At 40.1% G+C, this 23,738-nt stretch overlaps 2 protein-coding genes and 1 pseudogene across 7 annotated transcripts in view; 1 reads left to right on the top strand and 2 right to left on the bottom strand.

Moving 5' to 3' along the window:
- Positions 1-41: 41 nt before the first annotated feature.
- On the bottom strand, positions 42-12,985 carry LOC144007028 (E3 ubiquitin-protein ligase RNF19A-like; annotated as a pseudogene). Its single transcript, XR_013280025.1, has 10 exons — positions 12,830-12,985; positions 7,714-8,468; positions 5,413-5,621; positions 4,200-4,344; positions 3,895-4,057; positions 3,688-3,802; positions 2,980-3,138; positions 2,675-2,894; positions 2,382-2,525; positions 42-1,356 (listed from the first exon to the last, which is right to left on the bottom strand). The product of XR_013280025.1 is annotated as an E3 ubiquitin-protein ligase RNF19A-like (transcript).
- A 1,584-nt stretch (positions 12,986-14,569) lies between these two features.
- Positions 14,570-21,091, bottom strand: dgat1a (diacylglycerol O-acyltransferase 1a). Its single transcript, XM_077506269.1, has 17 exons — positions 20,644-21,091; positions 19,822-19,909; positions 18,974-19,014; positions 18,809-18,894; positions 17,809-17,861; positions 17,278-17,383; positions 17,071-17,199; positions 16,930-17,004; positions 16,751-16,854; positions 16,633-16,671; positions 16,518-16,559; positions 15,842-15,886; positions 15,544-15,656; positions 15,401-15,466; positions 15,254-15,341; positions 15,121-15,183; positions 14,570-14,780 (listed from the first exon to the last, which is right to left on the bottom strand). The coding sequence occupies exons 1-17, from the start codon at positions 20,898-20,900 to the stop codon at positions 14,640-14,642; spliced, it is 1,536 nt and encodes a 511-aa protein (XP_077362395.1). The 5' UTR covers positions 20,901-21,091; the 3' UTR covers positions 14,570-14,639.
- The window catches only part of LOC144007030 (TBC1 domain family member 20), a 62,457-nt gene continuing 59,262 nt past the window's right edge, over positions 20,544-23,738 (top strand). For 3 of the 5 annotated variants that reach the window (XR_013280026.1, XR_013280027.1, XM_077506271.1), the window contains exons 1-6: positions 20,544-21,810; positions 22,236-22,290; positions 22,561-22,691; positions 22,764-22,844; positions 22,924-23,110; positions 23,593-23,694. Coding sequence is in view for 3 of the 5 variants with exons in the window: in XM_077506271.1 (XP_077362397.1) it covers positions 21,756-21,810; positions 22,236-22,290; positions 22,561-22,691; positions 22,764-22,844; positions 22,924-23,110; positions 23,593-23,694 (611 nt within the window). In the remaining 2 variants the exon portion in view is untranslated. The remainder of the gene's footprint in view (positions 21,811-22,235; positions 22,291-22,560; positions 22,692-22,763; positions 22,845-22,923; positions 23,111-23,592; positions 23,695-23,738) is intronic. The other 2 variants (XM_077506270.1, XM_077506272.1) reach the window with 2 other exon arrangements.

Genomic DNA, 23,738 nt, shown 5'->3' on the forward strand with positions numbered 1-23,738 from the left:
CCCATCCCCCCCCCCCCCCCCCAAAAAAAAAAAGAAGAGATATACTGTAAAATAAACATCACCCCTCTGTTAGCATTCAGAGACATAAGGTCTTTTGACAAGGAAAAGGAAAAACCGTGAAGTTTTCCCCAAAAGGCACTGAGGGGCAAACATATTTGCATTCATTATTAGTGAGAGAAAGGGGCTAAAATAGTGACCAAGTATAAGATGTAAATCATTCTAGGGAGAATCCAACTTAAAATACTGACAAATAAAGATTTTGTTGTACTACACAAGCTACACAGCTTGTCTAAAAATCTGAACTTTGGCGAAATGAAAAGCAACTAAATGCTCGTTTAGTGACTTTTTTTTTTTTCCTTTTTGTTTTGCATAGCTTCCTTGTGGAGTTTGTCGAGAATATCATTTTGTCATTCAAATGTATGTAAACAACAACAAAAACGTTTGGCCCTACAGAGGGCTGCGACAAAAATACAACTTTCCAAAAATGGAAAATATGCAACAATAAAGTACTTCTGTACATACAATAATAAATGTTAAAAAGTAAAATGTATTGACTTATAACTGTGCTACTAAATGGTCCCTCTCAGTTAGAATGGGTGGCACAGTGGTGGACATTTTCTTATTTTTTACCTCCCTCCACCTTTGCTTTGAAAAAGCAAGCAGGTTACTTGCACACGCGTACATTCAACTTGACCTTCCGATAAACCTTTTTGACTCCCACCCTTCGCTATCAATGCTGACATTCCGCTTCCTGTTTTCCTTTACGAGACTTAAGACAGGCGGTTCGTGAGGAGCGAGTTGTTTTGTTTTTAGATATCTGTTGTGCAGTCACGAGTGTCGGCATCTTCGGCGATATACAGAACCTCGCCGGGTGAAGAAGTGAGGCGGATGCCCAAGGCGGCGGCATGACTCCGCTGAAGTGGGATCTGCTCCAGCCGGTCGTGCTCCACTTCGGGCAGCGGCGTGACGGCCGGCGCGTCGCCCGGCTCGCCCGCCCTGGGCGCTTCCGTCTCGCTGAGCTCGGCCGACAGGCGGCTGCAGTGCGAGTCGGCCACCGACGGCAGGCTGCCGCTCAGCGACGGCGAGTCCAGCTCGGATGAGATGGTGCTGCGGCGCTCCGCGTCGCCGTGCGTGTGGTTGACTTTGGACTCCGCTTTGCCTCCGCCGCGTTTCCAAAGCTTCCCTTTGCTCTTCGCCCCTCCCGCTGAAGAGGACGACGACGCCTCCTTGGGTTGGCCGGCGTTGCACGCCCCTCTGCTGCTGCAACTGGCTTCATCCAGGCTGCTGCTGGCGCTGCAGTGTCGCACCTTCTCCTCTTTGGACTCAACGTCTGCTTGCACCTCCAGACTGTTGTCTCTGCACATATACACAAATATTTTTCAGGAGGTGGCAAATCCAGGTCCAAAAAGTAAAAAAAAATAACTGCCACAGTTTTGGATTTAGCCCCAGGTGCTAGCTAGCGAGCTCCCTAGCTAGCTGCCCGGGGTACTTGTTTACCAGCTAGAGAGCGAGCTAGCTGGCACATATACACAAATTATTTACAAGAGGTGGAAAAAAACAGGTCCAAAAAGTAAAAAAAAAAACTGCCACAGTTTTGGATTTAGCCCTAGGTGCTAGCTAGCAAGCTCCCTAGCTAGCTCCCCGGGCGCTCGTCTACCAGCTAGGGAGCTAGCTAGCCAGCTAGCTAGCTAGCACCTAGGGCTAGCACAAGTAGCTAAAGCCAAACTCTGTCAGGATTTTTACTTTCTGGACCTGGATTTGCCACCTCTGATTATTTCCAAAAATATAGCAACAGAGCACTAATGGCTGGTGGATAATGTGCAATGTCACATTAGTTTGCACTAGCTAGCATGTTTTTCCACATTCCTGTGCTAGCTAATCTTATTTATGTGCCTCGTGAATTTGGTTTGTTTACACTAAATAACTACTAAATACATATTCATGTAACAGGGTTTCCTGAATTATCCATGATGTTAATCCACTCCATTTTACGTGCTTTGGTGCCATGGTGACATACCATCTACATGATATTAAGCTACTTTTAGAGGGGCAGTAATTATTCAGATTCCTGCAGAGGTGGCTGATAGCATGAATAATTTGAAAGTACCTCTACTAGTAGTAATCTAATGTAGTATATATTTTAATCCTCCTCATAATTCCTTTTGCCCAGTTATTTTGGGCGCAATTCCACTAGGTGGCGCCACATTAATATTTAACAGTACATTTGAAAGAATAGCGAAAACAGGAAGTATTTCCCTATAGCGTATTTAAATAAGGTGTTTTTTTCTGTATTACTGATTTCACCTACTGGGGTTTTTTTGTTGTTGTTTTTTTCCAACTATTACAGAATGACAAATGAGAAATTTTTTTGCACTGCTGACCTTTCAAGGGGCATGTAGGCACTGAGGATAGATCCCGCCATCGCCTTGGTGCTGGCGTTGTCGCTCATGGTGCCGAGGCTGACGGTGGCCGACTCTCCGCTCAGACTGCAACGCTCCTTCTGGACGTCTGCCTGCACCTCCATCCTGTTAAACATTGTGTATAGTATTAGCGGGAGTATCTAGAAATTCAGTGGCCCCATCATTGTCTCACAGCCTCAGTGTACTATATCAAACATTGTAGCACTTGTTATGAATATTTGACACGTGGCTGTCACTTTCCACCCCCGCCCTACCTGTTGTAGCAGCTCCCCGACAGGCTGCCGGTGATGCTGGCGCCGGCCAGCGCGGTTGTGCTGGCGTTGTCGCTCATGTTGTCGCGCTGTGTGGAGCCGACGCCGCAGCGCTCCATATGGCTGCCGCTCACGCTGAGGCTCAGGCCCGTCAATCCGCCTACGCTGGCGCCGTCGCCTAAGCTGGCGTTGTTCAGCCTCGTCTCGGCCACCGACGTCGTGTCTAGACGGTCGTGCAGTTAAGTCCCCGACACTTGCCTTTACATGCTTCCGCTTTGGTTTGCGACACAGCTCAGCAGTAAACTCACCCGTAGCTGCTGCACCGGCGCCCATGTTGTCATTCTCGTCGTCGAACTCGATGCGCACGCCTTTGCCGTTGCCTGCCGACACGCCGCAGCCGCCGCTCCGGCAAAGCGAGATGGGCACCACGCCATAGACGTAAGCCAGCATGATGGGCACGCCGATGCCTGGTAGCACATTATTGACATCAGTGAGAGACAAAACAAACTATTTTGTTAACGAAATTAAATAAAAACAAACATGCTTTCGAGAAAACGGAAACTAACAAACTAAATTTTGTTTACAAAACTTAAACTATAGGAAAAATGTCCTTGGTTTTAGTCTTTGGTAATTAAGTTAATGCATGAGCATTTGGGGATGATTTTAAATGTGATTTTAAGTAGATTTATTTTGATATTAACAGAAGTGATGTCATCTAACAGCAGCCAATAGAAAAGCACCTTCAGATGTCCGTCGCTCCTCTAGCGTTTTTTCTTTAAATATTGCACACAAGTAATACATTTCTTTTAAAAACTAAAACAAAAACTAAGCATTTAACAAATAAAATAACAAAAACTAATAGAACCAACCTGAAAACTAATTAAAACTGAATTTAAAAAACAAAACTCAAAACGAAATTAAAAACTAACTAAAATGAAAATTCTAAAACTATAATAACCCTGGTGAGGGATGATAACGGAGTGATAAGCGTAAGGACAAGCAATTTTGTTTCTTACCAACAGTCACGGCTGCCACTGCGGGCGACACGATGACAGACAGCGTCACTCCGCCGGCAATCACCAAGTTCCTCTTGTGCTTGGAGACGTCTTTGCCCTCGTAGCGGTTATGAATCTGATGGAGGGAGTGGACCAAAAAATAAAAAAATCACTGACTCATTCTTACTTCCAGAACGTGCACACTATATGTATGAGCCGAAACCTCACCTTCCTGCCCACGTAAACCGGGATGCCGATGATCATCGCCGGGAAAGCGATGCCCGCGATGAGGGCGATGCCCACGGGCGCGCCCACTAAGGTTCCCAGCTGCCAGAGGATTTTTTTCTTTCTGCTCCACGGCTTCTTCCCCCAGAAGGTACAACCGGATGGACTTGGGGGTAACAAACAAAATGTTTTGCAATCATTGTTTGGGGACATTTAAAGTTAAAACTATTAATATACACTTTAGCAGGATGGAACCTGTGCGACTACATTTCCTTCAGGTACCTGCGGGGAGGATTTAAGCAGCTTACCTGAGATAGTGCAGGTCAGAGATCTCCTTCATGCAGAGCCAGCAGAACTCGCAGCCGCAGACGGCGCAGGTCATGTGATTGCAGCTGCCGTCGTTCATCTTGATGATGCAGGCGGCGCAGCGAGGACACGGCTTGATGTCGTCGCCTAGGAGACGACAAGGCGCACAATCAGTAAGGGTGTGCCAATAAAAATTGATTCACATAAGAATCAAGACTCATTTACAAAGATTCAGAATCCCAAAATCGATTTTATTTATTTATTTTATACTGCATTGTCCTTGTTTGTGTGCCTTTATTGGGAGCGCCGTTCGTGTTGTACACGATTTGGCCACTTGGTGGCAGTGTGGCTCCGTGCGTTCAGATACACTCCTAAGTTGTTGCCACATTACAGTCGGAAAAAAAAAAGTTACTGTCAAGTTATGCTAATATAAATTGTTTTTTTTTTTGAGAAAATAAGAAGAGCATATACTTGTAAGTAATGTTAATATTCTCTTCTGAATACACTCCAAGCGTTTTGGTATGAATAGCCGTTCTTTTGAGCGATACAAGTGCCGCGAGTAGCGTGCTAATTAGCGTTAGCGAGTCAATGCTTTCCATTGTGGATTTTAGCCTTGAGCTAGCTACGTTTCGGGAAAAGCAAAACCAAGTATAATTGCATTTAAGTGTGCACTGTGTGTAATTTTCTCGTTTACTGTGTTTAGTTTCACAGTAAACCTCAACTAGAGTGTAATAAATGGCTTCATACCTGCAACATTGGAGTCTTTTTGAGGTACTGTTTGCACTTTGCTGTCTACTAAACTACTTCAGTCTGCTCAGGGAGTGCAGTATATATACTATAAATGTTATAAAATATATAGTTAGCTACACAGAATAGCAGTTGTGGTCGACGTGCTGTTTTTGTGGAAAATTGGCATTTTTCTGTCATTGCACAGCAAGACTGGATGAGATCATGATGATTCTTTGAACATCTATATATTAAACCAGAAATCATTGTCAATCAAACCATTTTGCATTGAGAATAATTTTGAATTGGAAGAAAAAAACTAAACGATTCTGAATCGAATAGCAGACCCACAAATCAATCTAATTGCGAGACCGTCAAGGATTTCCACCCATAACAATCAGCGCACAATATGTCAACATCTGGGCACTTGTGTAAATTGTTAAAAAGTCACAATATGTCCCCTTTAAGACAAGTGCTACTTTTCATTACCCGCAGCGCCGCTCTCCTGGCTGTAGCTGAGCGACGAGGACCGGAAACTGCGCAGGCGGAAGTGCTGCGCCCGTTGCTGGCGAGCCGTGTCACACGTCTGGTTTGGATGCCACAGCTGCTTGCAGTGGTAGCAGAACTCCGTGCCGCAGCCCTCGCGGCCGCACGTGATCTTCGGGCAGCTGGCGCAGCCGAACGCGATGACGGCGTAACTGAGGGTAACAACAACAACAACAACAACAACAACAACAGCACGTGAGTAAAAGTTGCTGACCGGGTTGAGAGGTGGGATGCAGTTCATAAGGATGACACTAGAGGGCACTTGGAATAAAGAAACACAAATTTGGGGATTTTAGTGCACATTGTTACACAGAATGCCAGCTATAGTAGCCTGTAAAAACCTGTTACTTCGAAAATGTAATTTGAACATAGTTGAATTTTAATGTGCTATGTTCACCAAAACAACTGCTGACGTCTTGAGAAAGATGATTAATATGCGCCAATTTAGTGAATGGAATGGTATATATATATATATATATATATATATATATATATATATATATATATATATATATATATCATACAATGACAACTTTGTGGACGTACATCGGTCATTTTTCACCACATAAAATGATGACTCTTTAAACGACAGCTTTTTTTTTTTTAAAACTCTATCAACAACCAGCAACTTACCATACATTTAATTACAGTTTTCCAAAAATTACAAAAATGCTCAGCATTTTTCTCCCGATGAAAATAAATGTTTTGATCATAAAAATAAGAATGCTTTGTTCATAAAAATGACATCAAAATAATTTAATGTCAATAATTTAATGTCAATAATTTTTTCCTTTTAAATTTGAAATATATATATATATATATATATATATATATATATAATTATTTTTTTTTCTCATAAAGCAACTACTTCTTCTGTTACGTGGTGGCATTCACATACAATGACAACCTTGTTCATGAAAGTCATAAAAAACTAATTACCAGTAACTATTTTGTTAATTTTCGTACAATTACTTCTCAAACCTTTTTTTTTTTTTTATTTATTTATTTATTTTTTTAAGCATATAACCTTTTAATTTTAAAATTGACAACTTTTTCATCATAAAAATTACAACATAAACAAACCCTCAAAATTATGGTAAAACTTATGGTAAAATTACAAAAATGCTCTTTTATTTTATCTTTTTGTGAAGCAACAACATTCAGATAAACTTGTGCTGCTTATGTAAAAGTGACAACTATTGTTTTCTCATAGACTTTTCTCTTAAAATGATTGCCTGGTTACCACAAAGTGACAAGGCAATATAACGGTATATTATATTAACATTGTGAGAGTTACTTGTAACATGTTACTGCCAAGTATGGTAATCTTGGAGACAGCCACACACCGTCTCTGTTTGCAAGCACATAAAAAGGCGCAGTGTGAACTGTGAAGTGTCAACACGGGAGTCTGCAAGCAGCTTCATGTAGCTACTCTTGCACTTTTCCGAATATACAGTAAATGACAGTGTGGTGTTGTTGAAATATAGACAAAAAGCAGCGAGGGCATCTTTAGTAACAAGTGCTGAAATAACCACGCCAAAGGGGGCATTCTTATAAACAGCTGGGCTTTAGACGAGGGGGCTCGTCAACCAATCAGGGCTGAACTGACGCAAGTCGGTGGCACGGGTGATCTCATCACAACTGAGAGGGATGTGATGGCACTAGAGTTTTAAATTTAGTCTCAGTTTTAGTCCAGTGTCAATCACGCTTGTTATTTTTTAACAGTAAACCTCATCCCGTTTTTATTTAGTCCAGTTTTAGTCAACTATAAATCTGTTTTAGTCTTTATTTTAACCCAAGAAAACGTAATTTTATTCATCTAGTTTTAGTAAACAAAAACTGTCAACGTTCTAGTCTAGTTTTAGTCCGGTGAAAACTGTGTTGACGAAATTATTGTTTAGTTTTCGTTGATGAAATTTATACAAGATGGCATCCTGGGGTGAATCTGGGCTAAATTCCAAATCCAACAAGTCCGTCTCCACTCGGAACAAACTGTGGACTCCGTGCCCGATGCAAACAAACAAGACCCTGACCTGACCCTGATGCACACGTCCATGTGGACGACACTGCAGGACAAACATCCGCCGTTTGCGTTTGGCCATTAAAGAACTTCGCCCGCACGTAATATTAAAGACAAAGTTCAACAAGTGTAGAAAGACCTATTTTAACAGAATTTCAAAAATGTAACTAGTCATAAAAATGTCACTGCGTGTGAGTTTTTGGGGGTGTCACTCAAAATCTTACCCGCAATCAGGGGCGGGGGCACCAGCGGCAGTCGGGCTCGGCCACCAGCCACCGGCGCAGCATGAACTCCTCGTACTTCTCCATGAGGGCGCGGTCGGCCAGGATCATGGCGATGTCATGCGGGTTGAAGCGCTCCGAGCACTCGGGGCAGCAGATGTTGACGCGCGACTCGGAGATCTCGATGCGCAGGTACTGGCGCAGGCAGTCGGCACACGAGCGGTGGTGGCACGTCATGATGTCGGGGAAGCGGTCGCGCGTGTGTGCCGCAGCAAGCACAGCGGGCACTCCAGAAGCTCAGAGGACCCCGCCGCCGAAGAGGAGGAGGAGGAGGAGGAGGTCGATGCCGCTCCCTGGACGGAGTGCGCCGACGTCCGGTCGGCGAAAGCCTCGGGCGGGACGCTGTCCACGCTGACGAGGCCGGGCGGGTCCAGCGCCGCCCTGGACTTGCGTTTGGCGTCCCGGTCGGACCGCCGCCGCCGGCCGAAGAGTGCCTGGAGGGAGAGGCGGCGCTTTTTGGGGGTCTTCCTGACGGAGGGCAGGCTGACGGAGGAGGCGGCCGAGTTGAGGTCGCGTTCCGAGCCGGTGCTCCCATGATGCTGCTGGTACAGGGTGCTCATCATGACCAGAGATCACCACGTGGGGGTGGGGGGTGTTGGTAATGGATGGGAGGGGTGAGGGTGAAGGAATGTTAAGGAAGCTTGAGACTCATGTAAACAAAGACATAATGGCTGGGAAGGGGCATGTGCTGGAAAAACCTGAGGGGGGGGGGGGGAGAAAAAAAACAAACATAATGAGGCATAATTATCTAACAGACAACCACAACAGTACTAGAACAATTAATCTAATTAAAATCTTAGAATGAAGTTTTCAAAACTCAAAGGCTGCATTTTTTTTTTTTTGTGCAGTCCATGTTTGCATAACATTGTACTGTCTTTTATATTCATCCATGGCTCATTTGCGTTTTAATTTATTTAGCATAAGCCTAACATAAAAGACCAAAATATGTACAAAGTGGTCAAGAAAATGGATGGATGGATAAAAAAATAAAAATAAATCAGATTTTTTTTGGGGGGTGTAATAAATTTTAATCTATTTTATAGTACATTATTTGTGTTCCTTATAAAATACATGCAAAGAGGACTTTGGAAAAAAAATTGAATTTTGTTCTCAACCATAATAGGCATTATCTTACTGTTGCTAGGCAGACTTTTGTCGCTTAAACACACAGAGTCAAACAAAAATTTGGAGTTCCAACCATCGTCATCTCGAGTTGAGAAGTGTAATTTAGTTACTTGCTCGGTGTAATGTTTGCAATATAAAATAATTCTAATGTAAACAGCATGGGCTAACTAAAACCTAGCATGATTGAGCACTCCAGCTTCCTCCCACATTGCAAAAACACACATATTAAGATGACTGAACACTAAATTGTCCATTGGTGTTAGTGTGATAATTGTTAGTTGGCAAAGTGTTATTAAAAAAATAAAACTGATGACTATAATTATCAATCAATCATGAGCTGATAGCTAACGCAACTAGCAAGTGGCTAGCGACTAGCATGAATGTGACCCCAATCTTTTGGTGGCTAAGTAGTTTTACTTTAATGGTTTGTATATTACAGTGGATTAACTTCTCTTTTGTACATGACCGTGAAGAATGTCGCTAATTAGTTTTATTGACATAACTTTAATTAGAACAAACAAACAGATTGTAATAAAACAAAATCAAATCTTGCAATGTCAAGTCAATGTTATTGCATGGATAAAAAAAAAAAAAAAAAATGTTGTTTACGTGAGTCATTAACCAACAGAAAATATTTTTTGCAAAGTGGTCTGCATGGAAACCGTCATTTGTTTAGCAAACAGAGTGAAAACAATGTTTCTGCAGCGCAGTGACAATTAAGGTACACAGCTGGAAAAGCCTGCTGAGAAACAGAGAGAGTAAGAGGGACTTTCCATTTGAGTGTGGTCACTGTTTGAGGGGGGGGGGGGGGGGGGGGGGGGGAATGTGTGTGTGTTTCCACATGCTCATGCATTATCAGTGCACACACACTGGGCTGATGTCCCAGTTCCTGAAAAAAGGCCTTTGGGGGCAGGAAGCCCACAGCGAAGGCACAAACGACTCCCAACCAATCGCTGCTCTCTGCGTCAGCTGACGATTAGTCATGTCTGTAACGAAAACGATTTTAACGAGTGATTCAGCCAAAAGTCACTAAGTTTTGGCCGGGAACATGGGAAAAAAAGCTAAACAAAACCCGGGGTAGTAAAATTTTAACAGGCGACAATTAATTTTGACAAACAAAAAGCAATGGAACAGTCTTGCTGTTTTCTTTTTTTAACATTCCCTTTATTTAAAATGTATTATATCATACTATAATGTGAATATTTTCACTGCTTCCTGGTGTCTGCGGCCAAAGCAAACAGAGGCGCGGTAACCCAAATATCACCTGTGACTGTACTTTAACACTAAACACACACAAGAGGCTATGTCGATAAGCCGTATGTTTTCCTTTAAGCGTGATTATGCCGTGCGTGCACGTCATTTTACTCATAAAATGTGTAATGAAGTAAAATGAGGTCACGCTTCTACTTTTCATCTGCGCCACAGCCTGGTTTTATCCCACCAAATGCCAAAACTATTTTCCGAAGCGATGCCACTGTTTACGAGCGACGTCCTGGAATCTTGTCCAGGGTTCAGCCGGTTCTTAATCTCAACCAAACCTCAGTGGAGATGACGTAATCTTCCTGCCATTTTGCGATGTTGGGCTTCAAAGTAACCCCTCGCACAATGACAATCTGGGAATTGGGAGATTCAGAGAGGACATCACGTACGCTGGCGTCCGGTGACATTCCAGTCAAAGGGCAGACTTCCTGAGAGCGACAATGCGCGAGCCGCCAGTACTGCGCCGGACCTCTGCGGCAGTGTCTCTTTTTATAACCGCGTCATAGTACTGTAATTGTTTTTGGCTTTCCTGCGGACAAGAAAGAAGAAAGCGACCGGGCCTTCCTCGCTGTCATTTCACACTGTGGGAAGAAAGCTATTGTTAGCCTGTGTGGTGCTGGTCGGGTGAAGGCTGCGTTGCTATTTTGAGCGCGTTCATTTGTCAGCCAAAATATGAGAAGCTTAACATAGGACAAGTACGAAATAGCAAAATGAAAAAATGCATGTAATGTGAGGTATTATTTTTATCCACTTCAGATCACCATCCTTACATTCTACGCTGTAGTATCTATGACTTTGAATGTATGTGGCTTTAAAAGGTTGCCTGGTGAGTGACATGGGTGAAAAATGGTCATTGAGCGGCCGTAAAAAACTGAAACTTGGCTCTCAAGTTACTATCACTGTAGTTGTGTTTGTGAAGGGTAATCAATGGTGATATTTCCTTCAAACAACAATCTAATTTAACATCTGATTCTTTCATGGGGAAGTAATTTCACACCACTTCTCTATGTGTGTGAAAGGATGATTCATTAATAATGGTGACCAATAATAAAAAAAAAAAAAAGTCCCAAAGTAAATAAGGAAAGGACTGTGCCCCGCAATTGACGCCTTATCTTTACTAGGAAAACATTGCTGACAGCCCATCATAAAATATTTGTCGAAGGCCTTCAATATCATTTTGACTCCAAGTTTGTTCTAAAGTGTTAAAGTGGCTAGTGTATTTCAATGTTTTCATGTAACAAAATTGCTACAATTTGGAATTTAGTATGACGAGTTTTAGAATCATTCCTAATGTATTAAAAAACGGTCATAAGAAAAAAAAACATGTATTTATTTAGGGATCCATACTAAATGTTTTTCATCGGATTGTTTTGTATTTATGTATGAATTTCTAATACAAATATATTATAGTGCCTCACGACTTCCATATAAATCTGTAGGAACGAAAATGTTGAAAAACCGCGAAACCCCGTAATTGATTTAAATGGCTTGATTGTGTGAATACATTTTCTTTGCATAGCACGACAAATCTTTGTTATGGCTCATATCAAATGTGCACACATTACATTATGGCGTGGTCTACAGTACCCGTTGAGCCGGTTTGTGACGTTAGTAATTAATAATCCCCAATTTCTGGACTATTATTATGCAGCTATTTATATTTGTAAACACTAAAAATAGCAAATTAATAATATCGCTAGGGTGTGACAGCTAATTTCAGTGGCAAAAAAATATTATATAATTGTAATAAATTTGTGGCCTGAATGATAACCAGATTATACATTTATTGGTTTCAAAATATGCACACGAGAAACTAAAATTGTGAGTTGTAACAATCATCGTCGACGTACAAGGTCTCGTTTGTCCAGTTCGTGACGTCAAATGTCACATAAATATTGTATATGGCCAGTTTGCAGAAACACATATATGGCTTTTTTTTAAACGTCATTTTATTTATTTTAAGTCAGATTAGATTCACCAATCAGAACCGTTCACGGCAAGATAGTGCTAGCAAGAGAGTTGCCAGCAAAATATCCACTGCCTGTATATTTTAACACTAAATCTACATATTCATTCTGTATCTGTCTATGTTGTACCCAAATGTTAAGGTCAATAAATTTAACGGCTTCTAAATAGTACTCTCCGCGGATTGGTTGATTGTCCATTTACGCATTTGCTCCGAAAATATGCACGCGTGACACAATCATTACGAGTTTTGATGATAATCAATGCGCAAAATGTCCATTTGCAACAGTCAGTGACGTTTAAAGGATGACGCACGCTGACAAGGCTTGTCCGTGGAAGGGGATATTTTCTAAAAACAAATGAATAATTATGCGTCGGCGAAGCGATTTTAGCATGTTAGCCCTCCGTTAGCCTAGCTGCTAGTACCCAACTTTAATAATCGTCAAAAAAGGAGTTGCCACCGATCTGAATTTAAATCATTTTTCACACGCAGTGCGGCTTGCTGATTCAATATTAAGCATTTGTAGTCCACATAGAGCTGAAGGAAACTAAAGGGAAGCGATTCATCGCGCTTAACCTCATAAAAGGTAAGAACTGTTTACAAGCTAAGCGACTAGCTTTGCCGTCGCCTCGAAACATGAAGGAAGTTGCAGCTTGTGAGGCGATTAAAAAAAATCCAGAAGTTCCGCGTCTTTTCTGACAAACTTACCGTCGGGTTGATTGGTTATCTTCTTTATCCAGGGGCTAACCAATGCACCGCCGTGTATAGATCGTTTGTAGAGGAGGAAAAAAAAGTTGCCTTGGTTATGGACAGCCAGGGTAGTGTACGTCCCCTGGGTGTGTAAATCTGCCATCAAGATGCACCAAAGGAAAACTGGAAAGCACTCGCATCCGGTGGAAATGTTACATTTCATAATAAAATGTACTCCATAATGTTGTAAACTTGTATTTTCAAAAAATGTTTATTGTAAATTTATAATGTGCTGTGTTGTACATTAAATGAACGCAAACATCAAAACGTCTGGTTAAAAATGGTGCTTGAATTGCAAGCATATCATTTCAAAGTTTAAAACTGTTTCACTATATTTTCTATGTGTTTTACATACAAAACAATGGACGAACGCAAATTGCATAACATACAATTAATGTCATATCGCCCCCACACCCCCCATAATAATAATAAAAAAAAAAGAAGCTGTTATTCAAATACTGTACTGTAATTTCGTGAAAAAAAAAACGGATATGGTCTACTTGCAAAGTGTTGCCTTGACAGTTCCAGATTCAATGTTAAAACCAATGAATCATGACGTAATTCCTCAGCACCGGACAAAAATGCAATGAGGCGTGGTAATTCAAAATGAATTCAACCATTCAGTGAGCGTCTAAAGCACACATGGTTATATTAAAAAAAAAATAAAAATAAAAAATAAAAAAGATGACACGCAATTGCATTTCCAAAACATTTTTCATTTTTACTTTGAATTTGACACACACAACATTCAATTGACATGTTATTTTTATTAAATATATATATATGCACACACAATATGTAGCCTATATATATATATAAAACAAGATTGTTAAAAGGCAGTTTAATCAAGCTACATCGTTTTGTGCATACTTTATGAAATACACTTTACAATGGCTATTAAAGCTCACCAATGCAGCAAAGGTACTTCTTCTTTTTTTTTTTTTTTTTTTGCCTATTTTCAATTTTAAAACAAGCAGGCACTTTCTTTTCTTTAATTACAAATGATTGCCAGTCTTGCTGCTTTATTTCATACTAACATTCCCTGAAATGTTTCGGATTAAAGGAGCGTGCCTCCATCTCAGCTCGACAAAAACTTGAAACTGTTAAGTTCAGTGATTTGATTGCACTTTAAAGTAATTCACTGCCATTGACAGTTATAGAAGTGAAATATCGATTATAACTACTGGGAGGTTTGGCAGTGAATGGGTTGGTCAGAAAATATTTATTCATTCCAAAAACTTTTTTTTGTTTTTCTTTTTTCATCTACAGTATCTGCATCTATGCCAGTACACTGTACATATTTTTAAATGTAAAGGTAAATGTTGGAAACACTGGTTAGTCGAATATGGATGGCAAAAAAAAAAAAAAAAAAAAAAAAAAGAGAACATTCATAGAAATATTATGGTTCAAGTCGAGAGCATGCATCTCGGTAAAGTGCTAAAGCATTCGGCTCTTCAACCACTCCAGCAAATCATTAAAAACAACGACCCCCCCGCCCAAAAAAAAATAAAATAAAATTTGTTGAAAAAAAATGATGGCACGTTATTGCAGGAGTGATACACAAAACTAGAAAGGCAACACAACATAGACACAAACGTCATGTATTATTATTACACATAGTTTACTTTGAAGCTTGCATTGAAAAGTTTTGCTTATTAGCCCCCAAACATCCCCCCCCCCCCCCCCCCCCCTCAGTCTACACGTTTCCCCATCTTTGGCCACTGATTGAAAACAGAACCCCCCCACCCCGGAGTTGGTTTGGTCCACGCTATGTGCTGTAGTGCGTAACGTAGTAGTCGTGCACGTACATCAGCACGGCGACCGGTTGGCCGATAATGAGCGACATCCACACAGCCGCGTTGCCATAGATGCCGTTCAGGAAGCGACCCACGAACCAAGCCAGTGGAACCTGGTGAGGTAAAATGTTGAGATGAAAAAGAATGCGTTTTTTTTTTTTTTTTTGCCATCAGAATAGCAGCATATAAACAGTCTCTCAGATGAGTGATTGATTTTATGTCTGAAAAAAATGGTAGTTCGAATAAGTACAATTACTTTAATTCACAAACCGACTTGACTAGGTTTTTGCAGAGTCCTTTTGAACTCTGTTGCTAACCAAAACAGCAGCAAATTACATTTTTTTTTCTTTGCTGTTTCTATTCATTTTTTAAAATTCGGTTTTCTATTCCACTTTCTATTGACATCAAATGTAATAAGAGCAAATAAACACAATTGCTGCCATTTTGTCTCACCTGAGCCATCATGCCCATAAAGGCCCAAAGTCGGAACATCTTCAGAGGGACGCTCACCAAATACTGAGGAGCACAACCCAATCCAAAAGAGTTAATGAGGAAAATGGAAAATGTGAAGGTTTTTGGTGAATACCTCATGGAAGAACGCGGACAGCAGGAAGACGGCGCTTTGGGCCACCAGCTTGTTGACGCCCCTCCTCAACATCGGCTTGTAGAAATGTCTACAAAATGGAGACTGTTAGATGATTTGGCGCGCGTTCCTAATGATGTGTCCGCTCACCTCAGGCACCACTTGTGAACCGGGATGTTCCAGTTGGCCCAGAAGTAGGTGACGCTCTCAGAGTTCCTGCATACATTTTATTTCGGTGTATTTGCATGTACAGTACATGTAGATTTAATATAATGTAAGTTCTGAGTACTTACCACCAGTCCCTGTAGAACTCCCTATCCCCAAACTGCAGCAGCTCGGCCACAAAGTTCATGGATGAGTGGAAGAACCAATAGAAAAAGATTAACCAGATCAGATGGTTGGGGACCTGAAGAGGAGGGAGATGAGTTTTACACTGTGTCCCTGAACGCATCATGACACTTTAACCTTGGCTGCCACTAGACATGAAACTCATCTAATCCGTGGCCTGTCCTTGAACGCATCTTGTTACCCTCACCATGACCACGACACATGTAATCTCCAGCGTGTACCTGAACGCATCGTGTCACTCACCGCCAGCTTGAGAAGACGCTCCACCATTCGAGAAAAGTCCATTTCCTGCGCAAGACACAAAACAATTGTCACTCTAATCGCACCAAGGTTATTTTAGTGAACAAAAACTAACTAAAGAACTAAAATGTGAAAAACAATTTCGTTAACGAAATAATATACAAACAAAAATGCTTTTTAAAAAACGAAAACTGAAACTACATTTTATATTTACAAAACTAACTATAATTATAGCAAAAATGGCATTCGTTTTAGTCTTTGCTAATTAATTTAATGCATGAGCCTTTGAGGATGATTTTAAATGCGATTTTAAGTATGGTAGATTTATTTTTGATATTAACCGCCGGAATATGGAAGACGTTTGAAAGTGTCACACAGAAGTGACGTCATCTAGCAGCAGCCAATAGAAAAGCACCTTCAGATTATGTTGTGTTTTTTAAATATTATGCACAAGTAATACACGTTTTTTTAAAACTAATACTGAAACTAAGTAAAACTACACATTTATTAAATAACTAAAACTAATAAAAACAGAACCAGCCTGAAAACTAATTAAAACTAAGTAAATTTAAAACACAAAACTCAAAACGAAATAAAATCTAAAATGAAAATTCCAAAACGATAATAACCCTGAATTGCACAAGGACTTGTTGTGTCTGTCGTGTAACTTCCATCTCACCTGGAACGGCTTCATGGAGTTCTGTATGGTGGGAACCATCCACTAGACGACACAAAACGGATCACGTTATATAGTTCATAAAAGTAACATTTGCGTATGACTGCAGCAACATTACCTGCTGTATTAACCCCACCAGCAGCTGCATGAAGAACAGCTGCAAGGAGAAGCAAACCAAACATTTAAAAACACCCCCAAAACAGCCCTTTGGTGTATTCCGGTACTTCAAAAATCACCATTTCGAAGAGCCTCCTCAAGAGGAAGCGTTTGCGTATCCGGGGCGAACGCGGGAAGTTGAGCTGGTAGCAAAGCGTCGGCGCAAACACAAAGTAGTACATGTCTGAAGAAAAAAACAAACAAAAAAAAAACAAACAGATTGAGATAACTTGTATTAAAAAGTAAAAAATGTTATCACCTCTGTGGGTGAGGTTCCCAGGGTAGGAGACGTTGGTGTGCACCGCCGAGCCATTGGACTGAGCCACAGACGGACCTGGAAACCACAAAAGCAGGACATCATACAAAATGTCAACGAGATTTGAAAATTATGAATACTCACATGAGTAGGAGCGAGTCAGTCTCTTGGCTTTGGCTTGTCTGATCTCCCGGCACCACCTGTTGGTGTCCTGGTAGGAGTACAGCTTGAGGAACAGCACAGTGTAGACGCCCAAGGAGAGAATACCGCCCACTGACAAAAACACAGTCACTTACTATACAATACTGCATTAGATGAAATAAACACGTGTATTTATATTTATTGACCTACCAGGGGTAATAGAGGTGACAGTAAGGACCGTCACAGAGGGAAAAATCAACAGTGACGTCAAGTTGAAGATATGAAGAATTAAGCCAGTTGTTTCTGACACTGTTCCCTAGATAGAAAACACAAAAAATGCATAATTAAATACAGTAAAAATAGTACTGTAAGTTAATAAAATGAACATTTACATTTAATTTTATTTATAAAATAATTGACACAATATACATACAAATTATTTAAAAAAAGTAATGAAATATTTAAAAAATCATCCATGTGTATTCAAATGTTTAATTAGTGTTATACTTTAATTAATAAAAATATTAAAATTCATAATTTCAATGTACTACAATTAATAATAAAAAATGACAATTGTATTGAAATTACTTACTCCAATAAAAATTGTAATAAATGAAATATCATAAAACATTAATAAAATAAACATTCATATAAACGACATAAATATAAATAAACGAAAACATTAAAATGAATCATTTGAAAAGAATCATGTCATAATAAAACATAAACACAGGATCTCACCACAGCCAAACGTCTTTCCGTATACAAGGCTGCCAAAATGAACACGTTGGATGCTGGAAAAACAGAGGAAAGCAGAGTGAGGTGAAACAACAACATGTGTGAACTTTGGCAGGAATACTTTATGACTTGTTCAAAACAGCTGCATCGACTTGAGGCAGGAAGGACTCTACTTCAAAACAACTTGTTCTTTGGCTTCAATCAAAAGTAATTCCATTTATTTACAAAAATAAATGATACTATTATATTGTAAAATATTAGTTTCATGATAAAATAACACTCTATTGTATTATACCCTATATAAAACCATACATTAATTAAATAGAATGTAAAATTGACAGCGTGATCCTCCTGTTTGGTGCACCTTGGCCACAAGGGGGCACTACAATACAGACGTTCATAAACAACTAACTCAGTAAGCTGCAGTAATATTAGTGTTTACTATTTTTAGTTTTGTTAGCCTGTCTATTGTGTTTTCACTCTTTTGCAATGCGTGTTAGCATTAAGCTAGAGCACAATTATGTGGTTTGATTAATTCTTTGATTTATGTTTACATTTCTAAATAAATAAATACTAACTGCTGCTTGTTGTCACCACCATTTAGTGATCGTAACTCAAATTTTTGCTCGCAATTCCAAGTTCTTAAAAACTCGTAAGTCAAAGTGTCAATGTATGAATTTAAATAGAAAATAAATACAATTTTAAGTTGAATAAAATGACGACAAATTTAAATAAATAACAACAAAATTGTTGATTTAAAATTTAAAAAATGACTTAAATTGCAAATGTAAAATAAAATAAAAATGCTAAATTATAAGTTAAAAACATTATAAAATAATGAATGCCTAAATTAAACTTATATACAATTAAAAATACAAAATAATTGACTTACTCAAAAGAAAATTACTGCATTATAATTTAAAAAAAAAAAAAAAAGAGAGAGCGAGAGAAAAAAAATCTTAATTTAAAAAATAAAACCCAATGAAATGATGACTTGTCATACCAATGATGAGGCAAGCGGCTGGCCAGCTGTAGGGGTCTTTCAAGAAGAGCGACACCACCTGTATGGGGTCTACCAGGATGCCATATCTAAAGCAGACAGCAGCAGTTTGGGCTCAGACTAATTGCTGGCAACAAATATGGGCAAAATGTATCAGCGTACACTCACTTTATTAGATTCTCCAGGAAAAGGCGTGCATTACTCAACATCTGCGAGAGGCAAAAATGAATTTTTAGTTTATTTTCATGTTTGTTGCAAAGTGATCACAATCAGCGATAATAGAGGGGCGGCTGTTTATAGTTGTCTTGCTCAATAAAAAGGTCGAGGTGCGGCCGAGTGAGTGCTCTTGACAACATCTGATAAATGTTTATGGCGGCACTTGTTTCTGAGGAATAAGGTCTGAGCTTTGAGATTAAAAAAAAAAACAGGCATGGGGGTGTGCGTGTGCATGTCAACACAGTCGAAACAAGGGATTTTCTATGTGGTGACTTCTAAAGCACATTTTTTGAGTTGAAGCCCCAAAATGAAATTGCGACATGGGCTGCATCTGTTACTCGACTCAACGAACTGTCTGACTCGTGCTTTAGTAACCTTTAGCAAGGACTGCAACGGGCCATTGTGGTGTAACCTCAAGGAGGGCAAGTGGCATGCTTTACAAATAATTCTGAAGTAGGGCGAGCTCACTAAACGGATTCAAGCCAAAACTTCACTTTTGGTGCAAAGGCCTGAATTGTGCAATTTCTGATAGGGTTGAAAATGGCTGCTGTTTCTAAGTCAAAAATCTACTTTTAGACCAGTCTTTTACAAAACATTCAATCATGGGCTACCGATTCTATTTATAGACTGAGGGTGTTTTATTTTAAGATCACTGATATCATGGATGCCTGTCAACACAATTTTAGTCGTATCTTACAATAGTGAACTTATCTTTATACTTCTATGAGTTTAATAATGTAAACAACGTGAGCATTGAATATTTAATTACATCCTGTGGGGAAATATTATAATACACTTACCAGCATGACAACACACCAATTGAGGATTCCTCTGTAGTTACTGAAGCCACTAGCCGAGCTCAGAAGAGACTCCTGTAGGACATGGCAGCTGCGTATACATATTTTGAAGAAAAGAAAATGTGAAAAAAAAATATTACAAATGCTATAAAATGTACATTAAAAAAAAACTTTTATATATGAACCAATTTCATCATAAAACAAACTGATAAAGCAAAATGCATTTTTGATCATGTAAATTCTTGGTCAAATGGTAAAGAATGAATAGTTGGTATGTAGTCGCTGGGCTATATGTTGAAATTGTGTATGCCAAATCACTGAAGAAAAAAAGTATGAAAAAAATGCCATTTTGCAACAACTGTACATGTTTGTGCTGGGCTGTGAATAACATGTCATTTTTTTTGTTGCTGTTATTACCCAATAGTCACCACAAGATGTTTCACAATGAAACAACAGGATTGTGGTAAAACATGTACATTTGTGTTATAAAGATGCACCAATTGCATTATTATATCGACCATTTGTGGGTTAATTTTGGACTTTGAACCAGAGTTTACCTGAGGTTTTGTTTTTAGCACTCCATGGCGGTTGCACACCTGTCCCTGCTACATTGAGGTACGTCTGTATTTTCCTCGACTCCAGTTTATTTACATAATTACAAACTACAAATATATATTGCAGCTGCATAGTACGTGTAGAAAATTCAAAGAGCGGTCAGCCAGGTGGAATGTTTTTTTTTTCGTAGCTTACTTTTGTTGAGAAGTGCATTATGTGGAAATGCAGTACAGGAATTTACGATCGTAAATTTGTGTCCATAAAGGTTACCTGAGTCCCTCGCTGATTTCGTCAACTGGACTTCCCGGCTTGTTGTGTTTATCAGTGGGCCGTTGGCCCGGTTCTCTGTCCGCCTTTCCGTTGTTATGAAGACTCCTGGCCGCCTCATCCTTCTTACCGGGACACGCCGGTGGTTTCTCGCCGCCGCCGTGCCACTTGCCCCCGTTGGCTTGCTGCTTGACGCCGTCAGAAATAGTCGTCCTTCTCTGGCGGGCTCCGGGCCCTTTCATCTCTGCTCGATCGCTCATCCCGCTCACGCAGCGTTCACCTGACAGGACATGTCGGCCCCGCCGGTGTCCTTCGCTTGTCAGTGGCCCCCGCAGGACACGCGTGACGCGGTTACAAGCGCAAAAGTGGTGTCCGTGTGGAAGCTCGGGGGCGGTGTTTCATACCTACGCTATCACGATCATGGGGCAATTAGCTGATGGGTTGCCAGATTGCACTTAAACCCCCTTCCCACGGAGCCTGTATCTTCCTGTTGGCGTCCCCTTTCTTTCACAGGCTCGGTCACTGAATTATTAGTAGTCAACATAGTGTACAATAGAACTATTTGACACCGAAATCATAAACCGTGCTAATTTAGCAACTTCAAAAGGCTTTTCTTCCCCTTGACTTGTATGTCATTATCAATATTACCATTGGGTGGCAGTAAATCCTAAGAATCTGGCAAAAATAACTAGGCGCTCATGCATTTGTTGGTTAAATGGCACCAAAATATCTTTGTAGGTGTTCTTAAAATAATTATATTGTACTTAAAATTAGGATGGATATATTTCTAAAAACGTTTCAGATTACAAATTTACCAAAACTCCCAAATGTTACTCACGTCCCACAAAAAAAAAAAAAAACTACAATCAAGTTTGCTTGACGAGCACGAGCTGCCTATCAGCCAATCACCTTCGACATTTTTGTCACGGGTTCATTTTGACCAATGGTTAGCGTAGCGGTTTAGTTCAGGCTACGTTGTCTCACAGGGAGACACAAATATTTGAAATTGAGGTCGAAGATGTGAAAAAATGTTTTTATTTAGCTATTAAATCCGCTTCGATGTGCCTATGACACAACGTAGATTCGTTTTCTTGGTAGGAAGATTTTGAAAGGGGATGAAAAGGCTCAAAAGAAAGAAATTAAACGGGGCGAATGTACCTGTCACAAGAGGTAAGTCGAGCAACTGTTAGCAAACAAGGAATAAAGATAGTTTGGATACAATAGCAAGCAGGGAAGAAAGATAATTTGCACACATTAAATTCAGCTTCTTTTATCGACGACGCAAGTTACGCTTGAATTAAACTACATACGTAAATTCACGCCTGCAAGTGTTGCCTGCGTGGCAACAATCTGGCTGAGTATTGTCACTCAAAATTGATTTTACAGAATCAAGCAAGCGTGTTCAAAAATAAAATTTACATCACTTCAATGTTTTGCTACATGCAATTATGCTACTGATCATAACATGTGCTTGGTTAGGCACCACTTAGTGCAATAAAAAAGGGGTGTGAAAACAACGTGATAAAAGTAGCAAAGGCATAGGTAGGGGGATTTGCACAGTACTAATAAACACCTTTTGGATGCTGCTCTTACAGAAGTGGACTGTGGAAGAAAGCAGAAGTCGACTGAGATCCACCAGGCGTTAAACAGGTAGAATATTATATTGTACTTCATTTCTCTACACATATGGGACAAAAGCTTAAGTGTAAGTTAAACTTTAAAAAACACACAAACGGGAACTGGCCATATCTAGTGTCGTAATGACAGACTTGTCTTAAGAACAAGTGTGTGATGGGCTTTCTACAAAATATCTCAAGTAACCAATGTTGTACTGTGGAACAGTTTACACATGCACCCACCCAATTGTTTTACATACAAGCCATTAAAAAGTGGAGATAATACGTACACTTCATTGCACAGTGATCCGGTGGACATTGAGACCCTGAGGAGGGCTGCGGCCAGTAAGGGAGGACTGCTTTCCAATGAACTCCGCAGGAAAGTGTGGCCGAAACTGCTCAACATCAACGTATTTGATCTTCCATATAAACCTGGTTAGCGTGAAACTAAAGTACAGCATAGTACTTTTTAAATGAATATGATTTATAATCCAGGATTTGTTGCAGGTAAATATGGAAGGGAGAACCACAAGGACTACAACCAGGTGGTCCTGGATGTCGAGAGATCCATGAAGCGCTTTCCGAAAGGTCCATTTGCTTTCCAGTTTTTATGCGTTCAAAATGGCACAGTAGACGTCATTTGTTTTTGTTTTGTTTTTTCTCGCAGGTATGCCGTCTGCGGAGCGCGCTGTGCTCCAGGAGCAACTCGTGGATATCATCCTGGAGGTTCTGAGGTGCAACCCGCAGCTCAACTACTACCAGGGCTACCACGACGTGGCCGTCACACTGCTGCTTGTTGTTGGCGAGCGTATGGCCATCGCCATGTTGCATACATTATCCAAATATCATCTCAGGTAGCATACTCGACGTTATTATTTTGTAACATTACTTCACTTTTGACTTTTTTTTTTTTTTTCAACTAAGAAAGTATTCAAGCTGAATAAATATAGGGAAAATGTGACAGAAATAATGATAAAATATATACAAAAGAGGGGAAATTAGGAGAAAAAAGGCAAAAAATATTATTGAAAAAATAAATCTGCAAATAGGTGTGAATCCGTGGGGGCTGTACAGCCTTGTTTTTCTTTTTTTCTTTTTTTTTCTTTTTTACAATATTACAACTTTATTCGTCCTTAAAATAATGTCAGTGTGCTGTCATTACATCAAGATGGCAGTAATCCCTAAAGCATGGAGTTTGTTGGGGGAACAGGAAATGGTGTGATATGTTCATATCAATACACTTCAATTTCTTGGGAGCACTTTGCTCTGCGCTAATTAGGGGGAAAAAACAAGTGAACTGAGGTTCCACTGTACTAACATGAAGTTTTCTTTGCAGGGACTTCATGGATCCGACAATGGACAGCACTAAGCATATTTTAAACTACCTGATGCCTATATTGGAAGAAGTTGACAAAGAACTGCATGACTTTATGATCAGGTACAAGTCCATCCATCAGGTATCTAGCATTTGTTTGGTAGAAT

This window comes from Festucalex cinctus, chromosome 19 (genome assembly GCF_051991245.1).
Source record: "Festucalex cinctus isolate MCC-2025b chromosome 19, RoL_Fcin_1.0, whole genome shotgun sequence".
Lineage (NCBI taxonomy): Eukaryota > Metazoa > Chordata > Actinopteri > Syngnathiformes > Syngnathidae > Festucalex > Festucalex cinctus.

Excerpts from the sequence above, each read along its gene's own strand:
- dgat1a (XM_077506269.1), bottom strand. The coding sequence starts at position 20,900 with ATGAGCGATCGAGCAGAGATGAAAGGGCCCGGAGCCCGCCAGAGAAGG. Across the intron at positions 19,015-19,821 it reads ATTGGTGTGTTGTCATGCTG|ATGTTGAGTAATGCACGCCT; the intron begins GTAAGTGTATTA and ends TGCCTCTCGCAG. Across the intron at positions 16,560-16,632 it reads TGGTGGGGTTAATACAGCAG|TGGATGGTTCCCACCATACA; the intron begins GTAATGTTGCTG and ends TGTGTCGTCTAG.